The sequence below is a fragment of the Pan troglodytes genome, chromosome 14 (genome assembly GCF_028858775.2).
Source record: "Pan troglodytes isolate AG18354 chromosome 14, NHGRI_mPanTro3-v2.0_pri, whole genome shotgun sequence".
Taxonomy (NCBI): domain Eukaryota; kingdom Metazoa; phylum Chordata; class Mammalia; order Primates; family Hominidae; genus Pan; species Pan troglodytes.
The window spans coordinates 56,567,902-56,589,335 of NC_072412.2; the positions used below are offsets into that span (position 1 = coordinate 56,567,902).

The following is a 21,434-nucleotide window of genomic DNA, read 5'->3' on the forward strand; positions in this document are numbered from 1 at the left end:
TCTTTTATTTCCTTGAGCAGCAGTTTGTAGTTCCCCTTGAAGAGGTCCTTCACATCCCTTATAAGTTGGATTCCTAGGTATTTTATTCTCTTTGAAGCAATTGTGAATGGGAGTTCACTCATGATTTGGCTCTCTGTTTGTCTGTTGTTGGTGTATAGGAATGCTTGTGATTTTTGCACATTGATTTTGTATCCTGAGACTTTGCTGAAGTTGCTTATCAGCTTAAGGAGATTTTGGGCTGAGACAATGGGGTTTTCTAGATATACAATCATGTCATCTGCAAACAGGGACAATTTGACTTCCTCTTTTCCTAATTGAATACCCTTTATTTCCTTCTCCTGCCTAATTGCCCTGGCCTGAACTTCCAACACTATGTTGAATAGGAGTGGTGAGAGAGGGCATCCCTGTCTTGTGCCAGTTTTCAAAGGGAATGCTTCCAGTTTTTGCCCATTCAGTATGATATTGGCTGTGGGTTTGTCATAGATAGCTCTTATTATTATTATTATTATTTTTTGAGACAGAGTCTTGCTCTGTTGCCCAGATTGGAGTACGGTGGTGCAATCTTGGCTCACTGCAGCCTCTGCCTCCAGGTTCAAGCGATTCTTCTGCCTCAGCCTCCCAAGTAGCTGGGATTACAGGCACGCACCACCAAGCCTGGCTAATTTTTTTAAAAATTATTTTTAGTAGAGACGGGGTTTCACCATGTTAGCCAGGCTGGTCTCGAACTCCTGACCGCAAGTGATCTACCCACTTCAGTCTCCCAAAGTGCTGGGATTACAGGCGTGAGCCACCATGCCCGGCTAGCCCTTTCGTCTTCATGCCCACTGCCACCAAGCATAAGGCTGTTCTCTTGAGGGCAGAGACCATATGGGCCATGTCTCAAATAGAGACACACCCGCGGTGCTAAGAACACCAAGATAGCACTGAGCATGCCGCATGTATCCCCCACTCAGCGCATGAGTCACTGACACACAAGGTGACATACTCCTTCCCTATCAAGTTGTCAAGGACTTTTAGAAAACAGCCATGCTCAGAGCTAGAGAGGAGGTGGGAAGTGGGCCTTGCTGGTAAGAATAGAAAATGGTACAACTTTTGGAGGCTAACTTGGAAATAAATATGAAAAGCCTGAATTTGTTGCATTTTCTTTGTTTCAGCAATATCCATTGTTAGAAATACAGCCTTAGGAAATAATCATGAATATGTGCAAAGATTTAGCTACAAGAATATTCACTGTGGTTCTGTTTAAATAGTAAGTAATTGGAAAAAAACTAAATTAGAAGGCTGAAATTATTTTTTAAACATTTTTACTGGGCTGTGTGTGGCGGCTCTTGCCTGTAATCCCAGCACTTTGGGAGGCCAAGGTGAGAGGCTCACATGTGCCTAGGAGTTTGAGACCAGCCTGGGCAACATAATGAGACTCCCATCTCTAGAAAAAATAAAAATTAAAAGAAAAATTAGCTGGTCATGGTGGCATGTGCTTATAGTCTCAGGTACTTGGGAGGTTGAGGTGGAAGAATGGTTTGAGTCTGGGAGGTCGAGGCTGCGATGAGCTATTGATCACACTACTGCACTCCAGCCTGGGTAACAGAGCAAGACTCTGCCTCAAAAACAACAACAACAACAACAACAACAACAACAACAACAACAAACAAATTTGTACTGCAAGTATAAGTAATATCTCTTTTTCTCTCTCTTTCGCCTCTTCCTTCTTTCCTTCTTTTCTCTCCTTCTTTTTTTCCTTTCTCCTTGTCTCCCTTTTTTAGAAATTTTTCTAGATAAACATGTTACTATTATGCTAATACAAAAATAAAACTACACAGTTGGTTATTTTATACCATTAGTCCCTCATAATTTTCCTCTCCAGATTATAATCTCTTTTAAAATTTTTGTGTCTCATTTAGTAAGTTTCTTGGAGGAAGAACCATACTATATATGTTTCACCATTTTTTGCTTAGCATTCAAGTAGATCTTAGCAAATCCTACCAGTAATCAAATAATTGCCCTTCTTCCATCCCCACACCTTTAGAGTTTCAGGTCTCTGCTATCCACTTCCTTGACTTCCCAACCCAGTCAAAGATAGATGATTTGCTTGGAATTGTGTGTTTGGGGCATGTACACACATGCTGAAATTAATTAATTTTGCTTTGAAGATTTCCTAAGAGCCCTAGAAATAATTGCAAATGCTCTGGAGTATATCACAACCAGGACTGATAATTACTGTTTCTGTCTACAAAACTAAGGGGAGAGAGAAAAACACACTACTGAATGAGCAGAACACAGAAGCCAGTGAATGTTTCACACTTGGTGACGTGCAGTTTTTGCTGTTTTTTTGCCCTAGCAGATTGTAACCAAATTGCTCAACTTCACAGAAATAACTTTAGAGACTCAATTTCTGAATGCGCGTAACTGGCTTTTCAAAAGAACTTTATAGGGATAAATTAATTGCTACTATACTTTTAATGGTTTTAAAGTTACTTAGGCCACTTCCAGAAATATGTAAAATTGTATGATCCTAACTTAATGTTTCATTTCTCCCTCAGTTTTTATGTGATTTGATAATATAATGAAGGGAACTATAAAAATTTGATATTGCTGAGGCCTTTTTTAGAAAATTGAGACACATTTTTCTTTGCATCATTGTTGCTAAAAGAGGTTAGATATTGCTACTTATTACCTAGGAGAAAGAACAGCATTTTGTGGCAAAATAAGTAGGTTATACCGAATTTGACAGGCTTCTCTCCTGACCGATTTTGGAGCACATATCTTCATGTACCTTGTAAAACTAGAGATGCATTCAGTTTTCAATATTCCCAGATATATTTTACCACTCTATTTTTCCCATATAGCATCTCAATAAACTGCTGTTTCATAAAACTCCTTTGGTACTTTTCCTTGCACCTTCTTTAGTCACTTTATAGCAAGAATGTTATCCACAATATTTAACATAAATAAAATAGCACAGCACAGACCGTAGAACAGTCTAGCCAGATTGCCAGTCTAGTGGTACTGATGCCCTCCCCTGCATATCACCCGAGCTTTAACCTAAAAATTAAGGCAGGAAGGCCTTCCAGATGAATCCTGTTCTGGAATCCTATCCATCTAGGAACCCTTGGGTGTGTGTTTATTGTTTGGGTTTTGTGTTGTTTTACATTTGTTTGTTCACTTGTTCATGCTTACATCATTTCGATCCATCACGATACAGCTGTTAAGAATTTAATATCACCAGCCTTTGGAAAACCCAGTTCTATTTGATTAAATGTTATCTATGAAGGTATTAAATATTTTTTCTAGAAGGTTATCCAGGCTGAATACCACCTTTTCATTACTATTTCAAAGTCTCAAGACTCAACTACTCCACAAATGTAGACCTCCATCCAGATTTCCCATCTGAGCTCCGTGCTTGAATGTCTAGTGGTCCTTTGACATCACAGTCACACTTGAGTATCTTAAGGACTATCTCAACTCATGATCTTCTCCTTGATTGAAAAAGAAAAAGGAATAAAGGGAAGGAAAAAGAAAAAGGAGGGAGGGACGTAGGGAGGAAGGAAGGGAGGGAAGGAGGGAGGGAAGGAAGGAAAGGAAAGGGAGGGAAGGAAGGAAGGAAGGAATTAAGGAAGGAAAGAAGGGGAAGAAAGGAAAAGAGGAAAGGAAGGAAGGAGATAAGAAAATAGAAAAGGAAATAAGAGAAGGAAAGTGTTTAAAACCAAACATGGCGGACAGAGTTTTTCCTAGCTTTACCTGTTGATACAAGCTGCAAATCTTAGAGTCACCCTTGACCCCGCGTCGCTATTGTAACCTTGACACCCCATGCATGGTCTTTCAGTTTATCCTGTAAAAATCTCACCAAGCCAGATGCTTTGCTCCATTCCTGTCACCTTCCTGCTGGTTCAAACCACTGTCATCTCCCAGAGCACAACTGTGTCCTCCCTACCTGGAGGACCAGCATCCAACTCTAGAACCCTTCTGTGCATTCTCCATGCCTTTCAAACACAAAGTTCACTATCATCCCTGCCTCTCACAAAGTTCACTATCATCCCTGCCTCTCCCATGACCTTGCACATACCCAGCTCCACGCTAAAGTTTTCATTGCTCTTTGGATGAAGCCCCACATCATGACCTGCAAGGCCTTGCATGCCACAGCTGAAGCCCTTCCCTCTGCAGCCACACTTCCTCTGCAGACCCTCAGTCGTGCCATGCTTACTCTGGCTATGTGGCCTTTAGCTGTGCTGTCTCCTCACCTGAAATGATCTGCCAGCTTCCTCTGGTTACCTAAGTCCTGATCTTCCCTCAGATCTGATCTACCATGGTCAGCCACAGGGAAGCCTTAGGAAGGCTCCCCTGACCCCTAGAGCAGGTCAGATCTTCCCATCACAGCTGTCACGGTGCCCTTGACCTCCCCTTCATGGAACTATCACAGAGACAATTTTATATTTGTAGGCCTAATAATCACGTTAATGTTTATCTCTTGGATTACACAGAGCTTTGTGAAGGTAGAGACCATTTAACTAACCACTAACCACTCGTGCAAAGAGTTAACACGGCAAGCCTGAGACTGCTATGCTTAGAACGGCCTGCTTGCAAGGTTGGCCTTTGGCTGGCATCTAGGAGCTTGAGTGGTAAATGGTTCCTTACACTGGTATGAGACGCAGATAGGATCAGAGGGGCTGGCCGTGCCTAAACTGTGGGTAGAAGCATGTGCTTTATGTTGAACATGCAACTTTCTTTCCGGGGGTCGGGAGTTTGATACACGCCAAGCAGAGGAAGCCACGTGACCAGCCCCAACATTAGTCATGGAATCGGTAATGGACTTCCCTAGGCAGAATTGCTGCAAGTGTGGAGCTGCATTTCCATCGCTGAGGTGCACCCCATGTGACCCCACATGGGAGGGAGAGAGCATAAGTATTCCTGTACGTGGATTTCTGCAGACTCTGCCCATGTCTTTTTTCCTGGATTGGCTGTGTATCCTCACCACACCACTGTCATAAGTCCTAGCTGTGAATATGGCTATATGCCAACTCCTGTGAGTCTTCATTGCAAATACTCAAACATGGGGGTGTCTTGGGGACTCTCAACTCACCATGGTATCCCCAGAATCTTGCTCAGTATTTGACATTTAATGAATTGCTTAATACATAATTTTTTTAATGAAAATGAAAATGACCTCAGAGGACTAGGACTAAGTCTATCCTGTGGAAATTCTCAAAAGAACTAAGGAATTTTATGATTTATCAACTATATCCTAATGACCCAAATAGAGAAGGCACATCTTTCTGGAAAAGGCAGAATAAAAAATGATTCAGGAAATTTTGCCCGGTCAAAGCCCGTTTGAATTGTTTTCTCATGAAGATGAATTTTCTGTATCTGAAGTGGCAGCAGGGCAGAGATGAGCCAGCAGCTCCTCTCAGGCCCTGATGTTGTTCTGCTGGCTTCACCATCTCTGCCCTCTTTACTGTGTGTTTAGATTGTTGGCCAGCCTGTCACGGAGAGTGACGCCTCAGCATCAGGGGAGCAAGAGCTTCTCAACGTTGGCTGCACATTGGAATCACCTGGGAAGCTTTAAGAAATACTGATGCGGGACCCACTCCTACAGATGCTGCAAATAATCAGTCTGAGGTATGGTCCAGGCACCGGGATTTTAATGTGCAGCCTCTTCTGACACCACACTCTCCTTTCCTTCCTCCCCAACACATCCCCTTTGACAATCAGATTTCACAAGGTCCATCCTTCCACCAAAGTGAATTCTTATTTTGTAAATGCTTCTTAAAATTTCTGGTTTCTGGTTTTCGAACTCACAGCCAATTAGCAGGCACACTGATAAGGGGAAGAAATAAGACCTTTTGCCTCAACCACATGAGAAGATTGGAGCAACTAAGACAAGCAAGTGGAACTCGAAACTATACAAATCAGGACTATGGCGGATTGGGTCACTCCTAAGGACGTGGCTGGGGTGCAGAACAGAGTTCAGGAGATAGTTTTTAATAATGACCAGTAGTCTACACCACCAGTTGCCCACTAAGAAATACATGTGTCACTTTACATATAAGATGATGTGAATTAACTTTATTTTGATTATTTGTTAACAGTTCATCATCAGTGATGAGGAGGTGTATGTTATTTCCTATATTGGGAAGCTCCTTCCTCCACTAAATGTAAATCTATCCATCTGCCATTTTTTAACCCTTCTCTAGACAAGACAGCAGACCATGAGATGCAAGAGCTGTTAATTGGCAGAGCTGTGATTTATCTTTCCTTTGTAACACCCAGGGAGATTGCTCAGGGAATGGAATCTGTGTCTAGAAGCAGTGTGAGGTAAGGCTATTCATGTCTTGAATTCAGACAGAGGAGTTTGGCTTTGAAGGGATGGAAATGTAGGTTCTCAAACAGAATAAAGAGCCATAAAAAGGGAGCTACAGGGTTGCCAGGTGTAGATGGGAGTCTCTTATGGAGAAGGTGGAACTGAGCTGGAATGAATGGGATTCAGGCAGGTGCAGCCCAAGGCAAGGCCCAAGGGAAAGAAAGGAATTGACAACGCGTCATAGTCCCACCTTCCCTGTCTTCAGAATCAGAAGCAGTGAGAATTCAGCAAGGAAGTAGTCTTAGCTCTTTGGGTTTGAAGAATCTCTTTGGGATATAATTTCACTTTTTCTCTGCCTGGTGCTAGAGTCTAAAGCTGGCAGTGGAAATTCCAAGATAAGTTGTTCTTAGAACTGTAAGGGCTGGCTAACAGGCCAGTGGGGGCACAGCCTAGAGGGCCAGCAGCTATCTGGGGGCCCTAGGGTTGGACAGGCCCAGGCAAGGTGAGGGCAAAGTCAGGTGACTTCATTTACCCAGGTGCAAAGAAAGGCGTCAGCCTTCAAAGGCTTTCCATTGTTAACAAGCAGACCAGAGGCAACTAATCACTGAATGGAAACTGATAATTTTGCTGCTCATTTATTGTCCCAGTTAATGCTTTTCAACACAACCCTTTATATTTCCAAAGAATAAAGACTTGTAAAAGAGATGGGGGAGTTATGGCTGCAGAAAACTGGCCCTTACTTTGCTCTGCTGACAGTTTTATAAGGCCAAGGAAGTTCAAAAAGTAAAAAGACTTTCTAAGCAATTCCACAGAAATTCTAAGCATTTTCAGGAAACTCACTTTTAACTTTAAAAAAATATTAATACAAGATTAGTTGCAGTGATTTAATTAGTAAACCATGACAGATGGTTAACATGCAGCATTTTTTTTTTAATGTGAACAAAATCACCAATTTTTTTTTTCGGTTTGTTTTTTCTTATTAATCTTGGGTAAAGATTCCTTGGGTCTTCAAAGATACCTACTCAGTCTACTTTTTAAATGGATAGTTTGTCTGAATAATTTTGTTAAAGCTTTAGTAAATGAATGTTTGGAGTGTAATTTCCAGAGTACAGGCTGAATGCAATGACCCCTAACACAGCCCAGATCTGGTCACCATGGACTGATGGCAGAGAGGATCCAGATATTTTGGTTGGATTCATGATTAGAGACTAAATCAGTATGATGCATATGAAAAGGTCTGGTTTTTAAATATTTGCCATGGAGCTAGAGTAGAAGGCAGGGTGACAGAGGCAGCGGTGGCTGGAGTGTAACCAGCCCATGAATCTCAGGCAGGACAGGCTTGCATGCCTCTGTATATTTCTCTAGGAGAGAACACTGGGCTTCAAGGCTAGTCTGCTCTGTCTTCAGGCTCTAGGAATCTTCTTGTCAAACCCCTTCATTGGAAAAATGGGGCCTAGAAAGATTAGATGACTTTCCCAAGTGATAAGCTAAGAAAATACCCCGAACGCTTTAAATCCACCTTGAGGCTTCAATGTCTATGTGCTCTATAAAGTGAATCCCATATTGTTTTTCCTTAAAAGATTTTCAGAAATAGCTGCCTTTTACCCTTTAGATTACTCACACTAAAGTTTTGAAATACTAATGTTTCTGATTTGAAGATGGAGGTGGGAAGATCATCCTCTGTCCCCACCTCCCACCCCCAATCTCTTCTTTGAAATCATCCAAAGCAAAAGGAAAATAAGAAATGGAAACCAAAAAATCAATTTTCAGCAAAACTAGGAGGTATTTTAAACTATGAACAACAAATAGATGGAAGGACTGCAAAAAGCAGGGGAGCTTCCAGGAGAAAGAGGAAGGAAGAGTTCATGGCTGTGGAAATGAGACTGAGTCAGCAAAAATACATTTGTAAACAGAGAGGACAGAGGTGAGGAATAAAGTCTAAGTCACATGTTTATGACAGAAGGAACCAGTATACACACCAGAACAGCAAGAACTCTCCAAGACCCAATTTAGTTGTGAAATGAAGAGGTGATGGAGTTAAAAAAAAAAAAATCACACATCCACATCACATTTGCAGGAACTATCTATCTCGGTGGCAGAGGGAAAGAAGAGGGACGTTGCTTTTTAAAAATCCCCATAGCTACCTGTCTTTATTGATCAGGGAGAAATAGAACTAAAACTTGCATGCAAAACCCTGGTTTATAAAGAAAATTCCTACTAGGCTGGGATGAGGCCCTGTAAATATTTGGCCCAAGGAAAACTCTTGTGCCTCAAAGATGAGAAACCAAAAAGAACAAACCCAAGTTATTTCAAAGATACGAAACATAAAACAAGAAAAAAAAAAAAGACCAGAAAAAGTAAATGGCAGATAAAGTGTTGCCAAAGAGCAGATAAAAATAGTAAAAAGTATTTTACTACAAACATAAAATACTTAAACAATTACCTCTATGAAGTCTGGGCACAAAGTAGAGAGGGAAGAATCATGGAAGTGACAGAAAGACAAGTGATGTTGTTTGAGCTGGCGCACTACAGGGTAGGCATGGGGGAAAAAGTAAACCATCAAAGAAACAAAGATGTGTTTGAAGGAAGATAGACAATAATAATAGCACAAGAGCTTAGAGGTTAAAAATAAGAAAACCAAGCAAAATGAAATTGATTTGGGTACAGGAAAGACTTATTAAACAGGACAAAAAGGTGAGCAAAATACTGATTTTTTAAAACCTGGTGATTGTAGAGTTCAAAAAAACAAGCTTACTTGTAAATATTAATGCAAAAATATTAAATAAAATATTACCAAATAGACTCAAACAATTCATTAAAAGAATAATACAATGTGACAAATTGGGGTTTATTCATAATATAAAGATGGTTCGATATTAAGAAGTCTTACCATATTAGTTATCTAAGAAAGAAATAAGGTATTATTAATCTCCTTAGATACTTAAAAGATACTTGGTAGCACTTCTTCTTGTCACCATGTGAAGAAGGACATGTTTGCTTCCCCTTCCATCATGATTGTAAGTTTCCTGAGGCCTCCCTAGCCCTGTGGAACTGTGAGTCAATTAAACCCCTTCCTATATTAAAAAAAAAAGATACCTGGTAAAATTCAACTTCCATTATTGATCTCAAAATAATTCAGTGAAATAGGAATAGATGTGTACTTCCCTAATATATACAAAATAAAAGTCAACATTATGTTTAGTGGAGAAATATCAGTAGCGTTACCATTAAAGTCAGGAGTATGATAAGAATGTTCTAAACAGATAAGAGAGAGAAAATAGACATATACAAATTGAAAAGAAGTAAAATTATCATTACTTGCAGATTTTATATTTGAATAACCCAAGAGAATCATCTGAAAAAGATTATAAAAATGATAATTCAGTAAGGTAGCTTAATGTAAAATCAATATATAAATATCAAAAGCTTTTATACATTTAAGCAACTGCTGGATAGATGTCATGGAAGAAAAGACCCTTTTACACTTTCAAGAACAACAAAAAAGCTAAAATAACCAGAAATAAATCTAAGAAATATTCCATACGTATATCAGGAAACTTTAATCCTGAAAGACGACAAAGCACAGAGAAGGAATTAGAGGGGCTTCTCGCTTAGACCAGGTGACCAGGCAATGTGGCATTAGGAAGGCATATTGACTTCATCAATAAGATTTAGGACTTCTACTTATTCTGTAAGAACCCTTACAGACTTCATCTGTAGAGGGAATTTTTCTCTTAGTTAACATTTATTGCAGAGTTACATGTGCAAAGCACTATATGCTTTGCCAGTGCCATGTCACTCTTCATTGTAACAACTTTTTGAAGTAGGCACTATGATAGTTTCCCTCCCACAGAAAGGACTTCCAGGGTCCAAAGGCAAGAAATGGTTTGCACGAGCCAAGGAGCTGCAGAATCAGGCTGAAAAGCCATCACACTATTCTTCGGAAAACTCAGAAAAGAATGAAGAAGAAAAATAAAGTGACCCATAATTCTTGTTCCTAAATATGACCACTCTTAATATTTTAATCTAAATCAGCAGCTTTCTACCATTTCTCCAATCCGGTCCATCTGAGTTCTGTGACTCTTTTTTCCTTAGGAACTGGGGCTCACTCTGAAATGATTTTTCTTAGGGGTATGAAGGTGTCATCTGAAAAGTTCCACCTGTTTTTCATGTGGTCTGTCCATTGTGCTGTTTTAATCTCCTTCTAATAAATGACATGGTTTTTCAAAGTTCACGTTGTCCATGATCAGGTGTGAAGAAGTTTGATTTGTATTTATTATTAATGGAAAGCCTTCCCATACTGTTGCAACCCTACTGATTTACCTGTACCCTCTCTGGCCAGCCACTTGCTTTACTTTTCTTAAGATACTGAGGTATTATGGTGATAGGCATACATAGTCACCTGTATTGTCACAGTGCATATGTCACCTGAGAAGTGAGCTAATATTAAAATACACACACACATAAACACACATAATGCACATACATATACATTTTTTTCTTTTTTGAAGAGCTGGATCAAAATCAATTTTGATTTTGCCAATCACAAACATTTTTTTAAAAGTCATAATCACAAGATTATTTTAATCAGAGAAAATTATTAAAATTTTATTTCCTAAAATAAGTTGATGACCAAAAGCTTTTGAATGGCTTTCTAAATGATTTTCTCTACTTGGGAAGTTAAACTGACTAATGATTGTGTGTCTGTTTCTGATGTTCATTAATCACAGGTAAATTAGTAGACACCTCAGGTTCTGTTTAATTAATAAATCATCTCTGCAATTGTGCATCTTGAACTTCAAAATAGCACTTGTTGAATCTGGGGAAGTATTCAAGATTCCTCTGTAAATGAATCTTACTTTTTGTTTAATGCTTAATTTAAAATACTTTTTGATATGTAAAAAACTTGTCATGAAGATGTTAACCAAATTTATTTGTGGAAAGCTATTATGTGAAAATAATTGATTATGGACATTAACCAATTGAATGACATCAGCTATGACATGTATTTTGAGGACCGTTGACCTCGATTTTTGTTCTTCAGATTTTTTTTTTTTTTTTTTTGAGACGGAGTTTTGCTCTTGTCACCCAGGCTGGAGTGCAATGATGCGATCTCGGCTCACCGCAACCTCCACTCCCGGGTTCAAGCGTTTCTCCTGCCTCAGACTCCCGGGTAGCTGGGATTACAGGCATGTGCCACCATGCCCGGCTAATTTTTTGTATTTTTAGTAGAGATGGGGTTTCTCCATGTTGGTCAGGCTGGTCTCAAACTCCCAACTTCAGGTGATCTGCCCGCCTCGGCCTCCCAAAGTGCTGGGATTACAGGCGTGAGCCACCGCGCCCATCCTCTTCAGATTTTTTAATGCTGGCCTTGAATTGGTTTTCCCATTTTCTTCTCTCTGTTTTGATTCTCTTCATTCTTTAGTGTTTGGTCTCTGTGGAACAAGAGTTGTTCATTCTGACTATCCCAGACCTTGCATCAGCCCTCCCATGGCATGATGTTCCTGTTGTTTTCTTGAGCTCTCGAGTAATCCATTCTTGAGTGAGCTATGACTTTGTCTCTTTCGTGCGTTTCCCTAGTATTTGAATCCTTTTAATTAAGGTGTTTATTGGAGAGGATACTTTAATAGTACTTTTTGTTTTTGTAACGCAAGTTTATTATGCTAATGCTTTCAAACCAATGTGTTCAATAGAGATGAAAAAAGAAAACTAATTCCTCCATAAGCATGTTTATTTTTTTTCCTCACCTAAGACAAAGCTAATGCTCTAAAAGGTTGTGAGTCTCCTTACTTATGTCTTTACCCTTGGACAAGGTAAAACAAGTTATAATGGAGGGTGTTGTGGGTGTGACTGATGTTTATTAGTCCCTAGCAAATTAGTAGATGTTTTGTCTCCTGATACCTCTGGCTTTGATTCATGTTTGCTCACTGCAGAGGGGCCTCATGGACTTTCAGGATGGCACTCATTCATCGGAGAAAGCATTGGAGATTCGTACATAAACCTGTTGTATTTATTTTATCATTTGTTTGGTTTAAAACATACTTTTCCTGAGGGATAAAACGTCCTCCCTTTTTTCTGTGTACTAATTGGCATCAGCTTCCGTGTATTTCAAGGCAGCTGCTTAGTGAGGAAGTGCAGGGGGCGCTGAAGTCCAAACACACCCTCGCCTGCTCCCTGACTCCTCCACAATAGAAGAGAGCAATGACCAGTAGTTGGAGGCACTTTACTTTTTTATAAAATAAACTAACGTAAACCCAGCTTTGGACACATTGAATAATGACCCTTTTTCAGGCTCCAAATGAACTGTCTGTTTAAACAGCTGGATATGTCAGGGAAAAAAATCAAGTTTTAACTTTTATTAGATCTCTCCTGTTTAGTTCACTCCAACTATATGTGTCTGACATAATGAGAGTGCTTTATACAGGGTGTGAGTGAGTAGTTACCTTTCTTCCTGTTAGAACATTGGAGAGGACTGGGGCCCAGTGGCTGAGAGCTAAGGTCAGAGTTAGGCAGAGCTAGGTCTGAAGGCCACTTCTTCCACTTAGCCCCATGCCTCAGTTTCCCTTCTGTGAAACAAGGATAATAATACTATATACGTCACACTCATGGGACTATAAGAGGCCACCTATGGAGAATAATTAGCTGGGTGCTTGATGCAAAACAAGCATCAACCAACAATAGCCACAATGATATTGTCACCATGTTTTTCAGCTTGAGTTCCCAGGTGGATACCACTGATATTAGATAACACTGATATTACACACCATTGGTATCTGTAGATACCACTGTGGTTAGCTAACAGTGAATGTAGACATGACAGTGCTTCATCAGGTAGACATCAGACTTGGAACATGCCTCCATATTTCTCCAACCAGAACCCCTGCGAGGGGGAGACAGAGCAAGTTAAAATACTGTAGAGCTTTGCATTTAGAAACCGGAAAACAGATGCACAGAGCAGTCTGCCTCTGTGTAAATGCACATTGTAATCAGTTTTCTAACGCTGCCTTTACAAGGATGAGTTAAGTGGTTCGTTGACATATCATTATCACATTCTGAAGATAAACAGCCACAGGATCTATGAACTCTCATCAGGCAGTTAATTATTCTTGAATTTTTCTGCACTCTTGAAACATATTCTATTTATTTAACCGTCCCCTGGGAGCCCTGGTCGCCTTTGTCCCTGCCACACGGCCAGTGGTGTAAAACCTCTGCATCTGTCAGATTTCTCCATGTGGAGCATAATTGCCTGATTTCCATTTGAAAGTACAGCCCTGACATTAAAATGACATAGACCCACCAATGATAACAATGGCTTCCTGACACCTACCAGAGGAGAGGGGGCGAGGGGGCATAATGCAGGAATAAATAAGTGCATGAATGAACGCTCGCCTTCACGGGGCCAGGTCTGAATTTACAGCTGCAGATGAAGTGTTCCTTGGGAGCAAACAAAAAGAAAGAATGAAAGAATAAAAGAAAAAGAAACCAATAGATTAGCATCCGCGTGAGTCTGTTGGAGCCAGATGGCTCTCTGTGGAGAGCGAGCTGTCCTGCTTTCTCCCAGTAACCCTGACCAGCAGACAGCAAGCCCGCTACACGGGGAGAGAAATGATCTCATTCCTCAGCCAGGCACGTGAGCCGCCTTCTTTCTCTCACACACAACTCGAGCTGAAGGGAAGTTGGAAAAGAGAGAAAGGGTGAAAAAGAAAGGGCGGGGGAGAACGGGTGATTGTAAAGAACAAGCAGGTCCTCGTAGCCCAGAGGAAGAGTGAGACTCCAGGCCTTGGCCAGCCCTGAGCGTTCAAGAACTGTCTCCAGATGTCCACAAAGGAGAAGACAGGGAGACAGAGGGGACACCCGACACATTGTTATCTCCTCCACACACATCCGTGAACTTCACCTCCACGATCCAATGTTGCCTGGAAGGCTTGATGTGTAGAGGCTGAGAGGAGGGGCGCAGGCTGCTGTAGAGGCCATGGGATTAAGTTCTGTGCCCCACTGGAAAGGGGCAGTGAACAATGTTTTCAATTCTTCCTAATGACAATGTCTGCCTGTCTCTGTGGGCCACAGGCGAATGAGTCTGTCAGTCCTCAGCCTGCAGGACCAGCCATCTGCTGGGATCCTGGTCTGCCATGCTCCTGAACAGGTGCCTGAGATGGAGGCAGCTGGAGTAAGGGGGCAGTCAAATGAAACTGACAGGTTGTAGGTGTGGGAGGGCTCCTATCCTTGAAGATTCTGAGGCTGAGAGGGGCTTGGTCTGGGGTCATTCTGCCTGCTCTGCTGAGCAAAGCATTCACTGCTCATAAACAAGTCTGTTGTCTGGAGTGACAGCCACATGTGGGGGTTGGTGGACATCAGACAGACCACCAGATGCTGGTGTTAGAGCCTAGCACTTGCAGATGTGTGCAGAGGTGCAGGCCTCCTTCAAGTGAATCTGCCCTCTTAGTGAGTGTTCACACACCCAGCTTGGTACCAGGGCTCCTGAGGCCTCCAACCCAGAGAAGCAGACTAAGAGAGAATGAAGGTGCCCGTGGGAGTGAGTGCTGGGGGCTCACAGAGCACTTCGTCAGCCTGGCTAGGTTGCTTGGGCACCTGAAGCTTGTCTCCAGCAGTGTTTACTCAAAAGAATAAATAGTTTCCAGGGTGACACCAAATGCGGGGAGATGTAGTCATTCCTTTAAAGCTGGAAACTATTATTTTACTCCTAATAAATATTGAGCAAAATTCTCTTCATTTTCAGCCCAGGATGAGGGCACCTGCTTCACAATTCCTGGCAGTTGTCGGTACAAATGAACATTAAGCTGGCATATTCTATCAGGGCCAAGGAAGCAAAGCAAGCCGCCAGCTGGGGGCTAAAACCACAGGCTCTGGCTTTTCTTCTTTCTAAAAATGAAACAGAAAGCCACCACCCCACCAACTGTTTTGCTCTTTATCTCCCAGGCAATGCTACCACATAACAGGGTTCCTCGTTCTGTATGGGATTCTCACTCACAGCAGAGCTAAGGATTTCAAAGGAAACCGTATCACTAAAGTAACAAGAGCGTGAGCTCCAACATCGTTCCTTGCCTCCACTTAAGCAGGGAGATCAGTCACTCAATAGGAGCATTTAAGAAAATTTTAAAATGCTAGCATTTAAGGAGCACTTACCAAAGTGTCGGCCCTGCCTCTAAGCGTTTTGTGGACATTTCATGTAATCTTCATGACAACCCTATGCAGCAGGTTCTCTGATTACCCTTATTTTACAAATAGGATGCCAAGTCCCAGAGATGTTAAGCAACTTTGCCAAAGTTGCACAGCTAGTCCCGGGTCCATACCACCAGGCTTTCCCACCTCTTTTGATGGTGTAATAACTGAGCTTTAGGCTCCCTATTTTGGCTGCTCACCAGTGGTGCCATCTTGGGCTACTAAGTCTCCCTGAGTTCCCATTTCCTTGTCTGTCAAGTAAGGACCTGAATAGTGGTCTTATAGGGTTGCTGTCAGGAGCAGAAGTAATGTGTAACATACATGCATGCAGGGCCAGTGCCTGGCACATGTTTGAGGCTCCATAAATGTTAGTACAGATGGTCCGCTGATGGTTTGATTTAACAGTTTTTCAACTCTACAGTGGGTTTGTTGAGAAGTAATCCTGTCGTGTGTCAAGGAGCATCTGAGTTAAGCTAGTTTGATTTACAGTTTCAACTTTACCATGGGTTTATCGGGATATAAACATTTTATCAGGATATAAACCTGATGCATTTTTGTGTTTTCAGCTTACAATGGGTTTATCTGGACAGAACCCTCATCGTAAGTGGAGGAGCATCTGTGGTTATTACTACTGTGAGCATTGTCATTATCTTTGTGCTCTTAGATTTCACTGAATTCTCACACACACACATGCACACATAAAACTATGAGGTAGGTGGGGCAGCTGTCACTAACCCCATTTTATAGCTGGTGTATCAGGTGGTAAAGCTTGGGCAAGAACCCCCATCTCTTGACTCTGCACTTTGTCTAATCTGAGCTTGCTGTTTCCTGCTGGACTGCAGGTCACACCTGTCCATTTCTAGACACCAAACACAGTTGCTGTCTAGAAAGATTGGAGCAAGGAATTCAACTCTTGTCACTTTCCCTTTGTCTCCAGGCCCTGGGATTGGCTGAAGACAGAGCCAGGTCCTGCCTGTGCCCTCCTGGGAATTGCTGAGACAGTTAATGCCTCTTGGGACAAGTAAGGTACTAGCTTAAATGGATCACAAGCTCCTGTGTGCCCTTAAGATTTTCGTTAATGTCTAGGTCAAAAAAAATACTTATTTTCTTATCATCACGAAATGCAGATGCATAGCCCCATCTCATGCCTCGCTTCTCCTAGTTGGGATGGCCTCTGAGAACATTTCCAACACTCTTCTTTGCAGAAGGTATTCTGCACCTACAGCTGGAAGCAGGAGAGGAACCGGCCAAAGGTGTCTTGGCTGTGCTCTGCCTTCTTTCCTTAGCTTTCCTAACTCTGCCTTTCCGGTGATTTTTATGTTTTCCCTTTCATTTTACTTTCAGAAAATCTCTGGGGAATGCAGCTTTTGTTCTGTTGCTTCACGTAATTCCCAGGGCAGGGAATGAAAATTATTTGCTTTCACAACTTCTGGCTGAGTGCCTTTCACAGCCCGGCTGTGTTCTGGGGTGATTTATAAACTGCAGAGGCTGGGTCTCTTTCCTCCTCCTCTTCCTCCTCTTCCTCCTCCTCCTCCCCCCTCCCCCTCCCCCTCCGCCTTCCCCTCCTCCTCCCTTTCTCCTTCCCACCACCCTTTAAAACAAGGTGAGCCTCCAGAGTCAGGGTGTCAGCCACTGGGGCTCTTGTTCAGGCAAAGGTTCAGTGGAACCATAGTGATGAGAGCTTGAAGCCATTCATTCCTGTTAGAAGAAGACAGAAATAGGCCTCAAGGCCGAACTTACGTCTCTGAGAACAAATTTGACCCAAAATCTCAAAGTTTAGGGTTGGCTTTGAACTAAGAATATAAAAGCACATTTTCCAAACTTGTCAGGATTGTGTTTCATTTCTAGACTTTTATTCTCAAAGGGATGATGAGGAAGAGACACGGCTTAAGAAGTTTTGAGCTGAGAAATGAAAAGAAGTCACTTTTCTTTGCTGCCACAGAACTAAGTAGGGGGAAAATAAAGCCCAGGGGTTCATTTAACCTGTTACAACAAAACACAGAAACCAGACGGCAAAGTGTCATTTGCAAGGTGATGTGTCTTTGTCGGAGCTGAAGGCTGTCGCCGGTCGGCTGTCTCCATGGAGTCCCCATCTGGCCCTGCACTCCCCACAGGGATGATTTCATCAGGAGCTGAAAGAACACAGAGGGGTGAGCAAGTGATCGAGCCTCAGACTGTCTGTCTGGGCCAGACCCTGGGGAACACATGTGGACACTACGGGCCTCCTTTTCTACTCAGTGTGATCCTGGACAGGAAGAATTCTTCACAGCCAAGGCCAAACAGCCCGGACAGACCACTGCCTTGTGGCTATATGATTTCTTTGAACTGCCCTGTGCCATCTTTTTGGTCACACCCACATCTTTGCTTCTGCATAACTCGCACAATAGCACCAAGTCTCCTTGTCTTCCGGCCTGTGGCTGTCTGTGACTTCTGAGCAGCAGACACGGAGGCTGAAGGTCAGAGCCAGCATTGCCACTACTTGACCTGTAACCCTGGATGAGTCACTGAAGCTCTCTGGGCCTCAGTTTTCCTCATATGAAAAATGGAGAAATAACACCTGCCTTCCAGGGTTGTTATGATCATTAAACTAGATGATTTATACCAAGTGAGTCACGCAACGCCCCACAGAGCACAAACTCAAAGATGCCAATTAGTATTTCTAAGCATGGGAGGGAGCCCTGGGAGAAGGCCCTGGAGAAAAACTGCCTCTGGGACTGTGAGCCAAGCAAGAGAGAGAGTGGGATCAGAGAAGGAATGGGATGGAGGCCGGGTGGAGGACACTGAATCTATCTCCTCCCGCGTTCCCTGCAGTTTCATTTGGAAGGGCAGCGTCTGAGATTTTAAAGTCATATATCATTGCCATTTCCTTTTTTAAAAATATAAATCATTGTCCCAGAGACATTCAAGTTCAGAAAGGCGCATGTATTAGGTCTGAGGCTCATGTACATCTAGTGTTATAGAAAGCGGGAAATCAAGAGGGGCTCCTGTCTTCGGCCTTCTCTTCCCAAAATAATGGATGACTTTTTTTTTTCACTATTAGAGGCTGTTAGCACCTCAGACTTCATCCTGAACCTGGATTAGTGATCGGTTTTGTTTTAAGATCCTAAGAGCACAAACAATGAGACTGAAACAGGCTCCATTCGCTAATGCACTGCTCATTGAGGAATGTCAGTGATGACATACATGTGGAAAATTTGGGGCTACCAGACCTCTCCCCAGTCTCATCTCAGTTTCAGGCCCACAATGAGGTGAAAATTGGAGAGAGGGCCCTGGAGCAGAGAAAGGGGGGTTCCTGGGACATGTAGGGCCATGTCACTGAGGCAACTTCCAGCAATGATTTACAGGAAGCGTTTAGCTCATGCATATATTGGGGCCAATCTGAAAAGGAATCAAGGCTCATGAAACTCTCAACTGTGACATTTTATAGGGTATGGCGCAACCAGAGTTAGCTAAGTACAGATATCATTAGCTATATGTTCATTTGATTGCTATTACATATTCTCTCTCTCTGACACACACATACACACACACACACACGCACACACACACACGCACACACACACATGACTGAATTATATTCAGCAGTATTTTATGCTCTTTGGAAACTGTTACTTATTCAGATACAGGGTGTTTTGTTTTTGCTTTTTGCTGATTCTCTACTAATTTTATTATTCCCAATACCCTCATCTCTTTCATTTTGAATTATGGAGTTTATTGCAGTATTGCATTTTTTGAGATGTAAAAACTATTATAATTAGAACTAAATTTTTCAAAAATGGAAACATGCAGGTTAAATGATAAAAATAGTGTATTTGTGAAATTTGGGTTCCGTTTTGTTTTGTCATCAGAGCAAATAGAGAAAAAATGAGTTGATTACAGATGGAAGTGTAATTTTTTTCTGTTGAGAAGACCTGGTCATCTGCCTCCACATCCATCACCACCCAACAGCACTACAAAGAGCAGCTGAACTCTCCCCCAATACTCCTCTGTGCCCCAGTTTCTCCAGATGTAAAACAACACCACACAACACATCTGTCTCCCCCTCAACTCAAAGAAATGTTATAAGAATCTTTGAGAGAAAAAAATATCCACAAAAGTGTTGTGATCCCAGAACTTATTTGTTTTGTATGTTTGTAATTGTATGAAAAGTGGAGGTCACTCTAGTGAAAATGAAAACTGAGCTGGAAAGGGCTGGAATTGCTAAAATGAGCGGAAATGCGGTAAAGGAAACCATTCCCTGTACCCAGCTGTGTCAGGCTGTGTTCATGATCTGCTCTTGCTTCCTGAGAGCACCATGATTTCTTTGTAACCAAGAGGAATAATCTATTTTCTGGCCTAACCTCTCATAAGGTATTTTGGAAGTAAGCTCAACACTAGGAAACAATATTTTACAGATCTCTTCATCTCCTTTTTATTCAACACTCTAATTTTTTCCCCTTGCAATTTCTCTTCTCAGAAATGTAGCTTTTCAGCGTTGATTCATCTCTCCTGCCTCATAGCACATTTTTCTCTCTTCTAGCCTGACCATTTTTCATTTTTCTCACTTGTATCTTAACTGGATCTTCCATCTCCTCCATTTCTACTCCTATTTCCTTTAAATTCATTTTCTTCTTTCCCTTTTCTCTCCCTAAAGAGTGAACAGACAACAGACAGAAAGGACAATCAGCTAGGACTGTGCTGAGAAAATGAACTGAAACAGCACAGTGAAAGTTGGACAAGCCAAACCTGACTCCATCAATTTGGGTTGATGCCTCTGACAATTCAAACAAGACTTGGTCAGCGCAGAACTGCAGGCTGTCTTGGAATTTTCACACATATATGTTTGACATTCTACTCCAATTCAGTTCCACAATCCAGATGCTGGAAGAATTTTGTTTACTTGAGATGGATTCTCGTCCATCATCTTTCGCTCCCACAAAACCATTGCTCACAACCCCCAAGGACTGCCTATGAGTACCATCATTTTGTTACAGTTAATGCTCATTGTTGTGCACAGTTGGGAAATGTAGCCTTCTGGTTAATTACATTTTCCAATTAATAGAAATTACAAGGTACATCTTCCATGTGTTGCTGACATCTAGACACCTGGGATACTCTAAGCACCAAAGCTAACTTGAACAAGTTTAGTCTTTCTTGGAAAATTTAGAGGAAACTTCAGGACTCGTGGAACATCAAGGGTACCAAAGTGTGTTGTAGATGTGGGTAGTATAAGATAATTGGGATTTTCATTTGGTACAATGTAAAAGTGGTTTGGGGGTATGTAATAGCACAAGTCACATGGGAAATAAGGGTACCATGTGAAGCACATTATATCTTTTTAAAGTTTTCCTCCTCAGTATTATTAAGTGTTTAAATGTTCAAAGGAAAGAAATTCATGCCCTGCCAGATTACAAAACAGTATATACATGACAATTCCATTTTTGTAAGAAAAAGCATCTCTGTATACACATACACACAGCCTCCCATATAAAAGTCAGGGAAGATATGACCCATATTTTAATAGTAGTCTCTCTGAATGATGTAATTATAGGTGCTTTGGTTTTCTTCTTTTGGTTTATCCATACTTATTAAAAATTAAATATTTCTTCTATAATACAAATAAACAAATAGTCTTTAATTGGAAAAATCACATAGCTCAGTATTAAAATCAGCACAGAAATCAATCTCAATGTAGATCAAGAACAGATTAAATGAAAAGAATGGTTGCAGAAGAAATCTTCCCATTTGGAAAACACCTATCACGTGAGATTGTCAAACACAAACTTGGAGGCTGGGGAGTTGGGGGTGGTAGTGGCTGCAGCGATAGCAGCATGGAATGTGAGGAAATGCTGTTGCCTTGGGGAATAGAGGTGGGATGTGGATCATCACCTGTTATCACAGGCAGGCTCTATGAGTCATACACGATATGATATGGGGTTACAAGAAGGATTCTTACATTTGCCATTAAGATAATCACTTC

The 21,434-nt window shown here is 41.6% G+C and overlaps 1 protein-coding gene across 8 annotated transcripts in view; it reads left to right on the forward strand.

The window, feature by feature from the left end:
• Positions 1-21,071, forward strand: part of RNASEH2B (ribonuclease H2 subunit B) — an 83,003-nt gene extending 61,932 nt beyond the window's left edge. For 3 of the 8 annotated variants that reach the window (XR_010150742.1, XR_010150745.1, XR_010150739.1), the window contains 2 exons: positions 5,462-5,613; positions 16,413-19,353. Coding sequence is in view for 1 of the 8 variants with exons in the window: in XM_054665328.2 (XP_054521303.1) it covers positions 5,462-5,560 (99 nt within the window). In the remaining 7 variants the exon portion in view is untranslated. Of the gene's footprint in view, positions 1-5,461; positions 7,335-16,412; positions 19,354-20,108 lie in introns of those variants that run through there. The other 5 variants (XR_010150743.1, XR_010150740.1, XR_010150741.1 and 2 more) reach the window with 4 other exon arrangements.
• Positions 21,072-21,434: the final 363 nt, after the last annotated feature.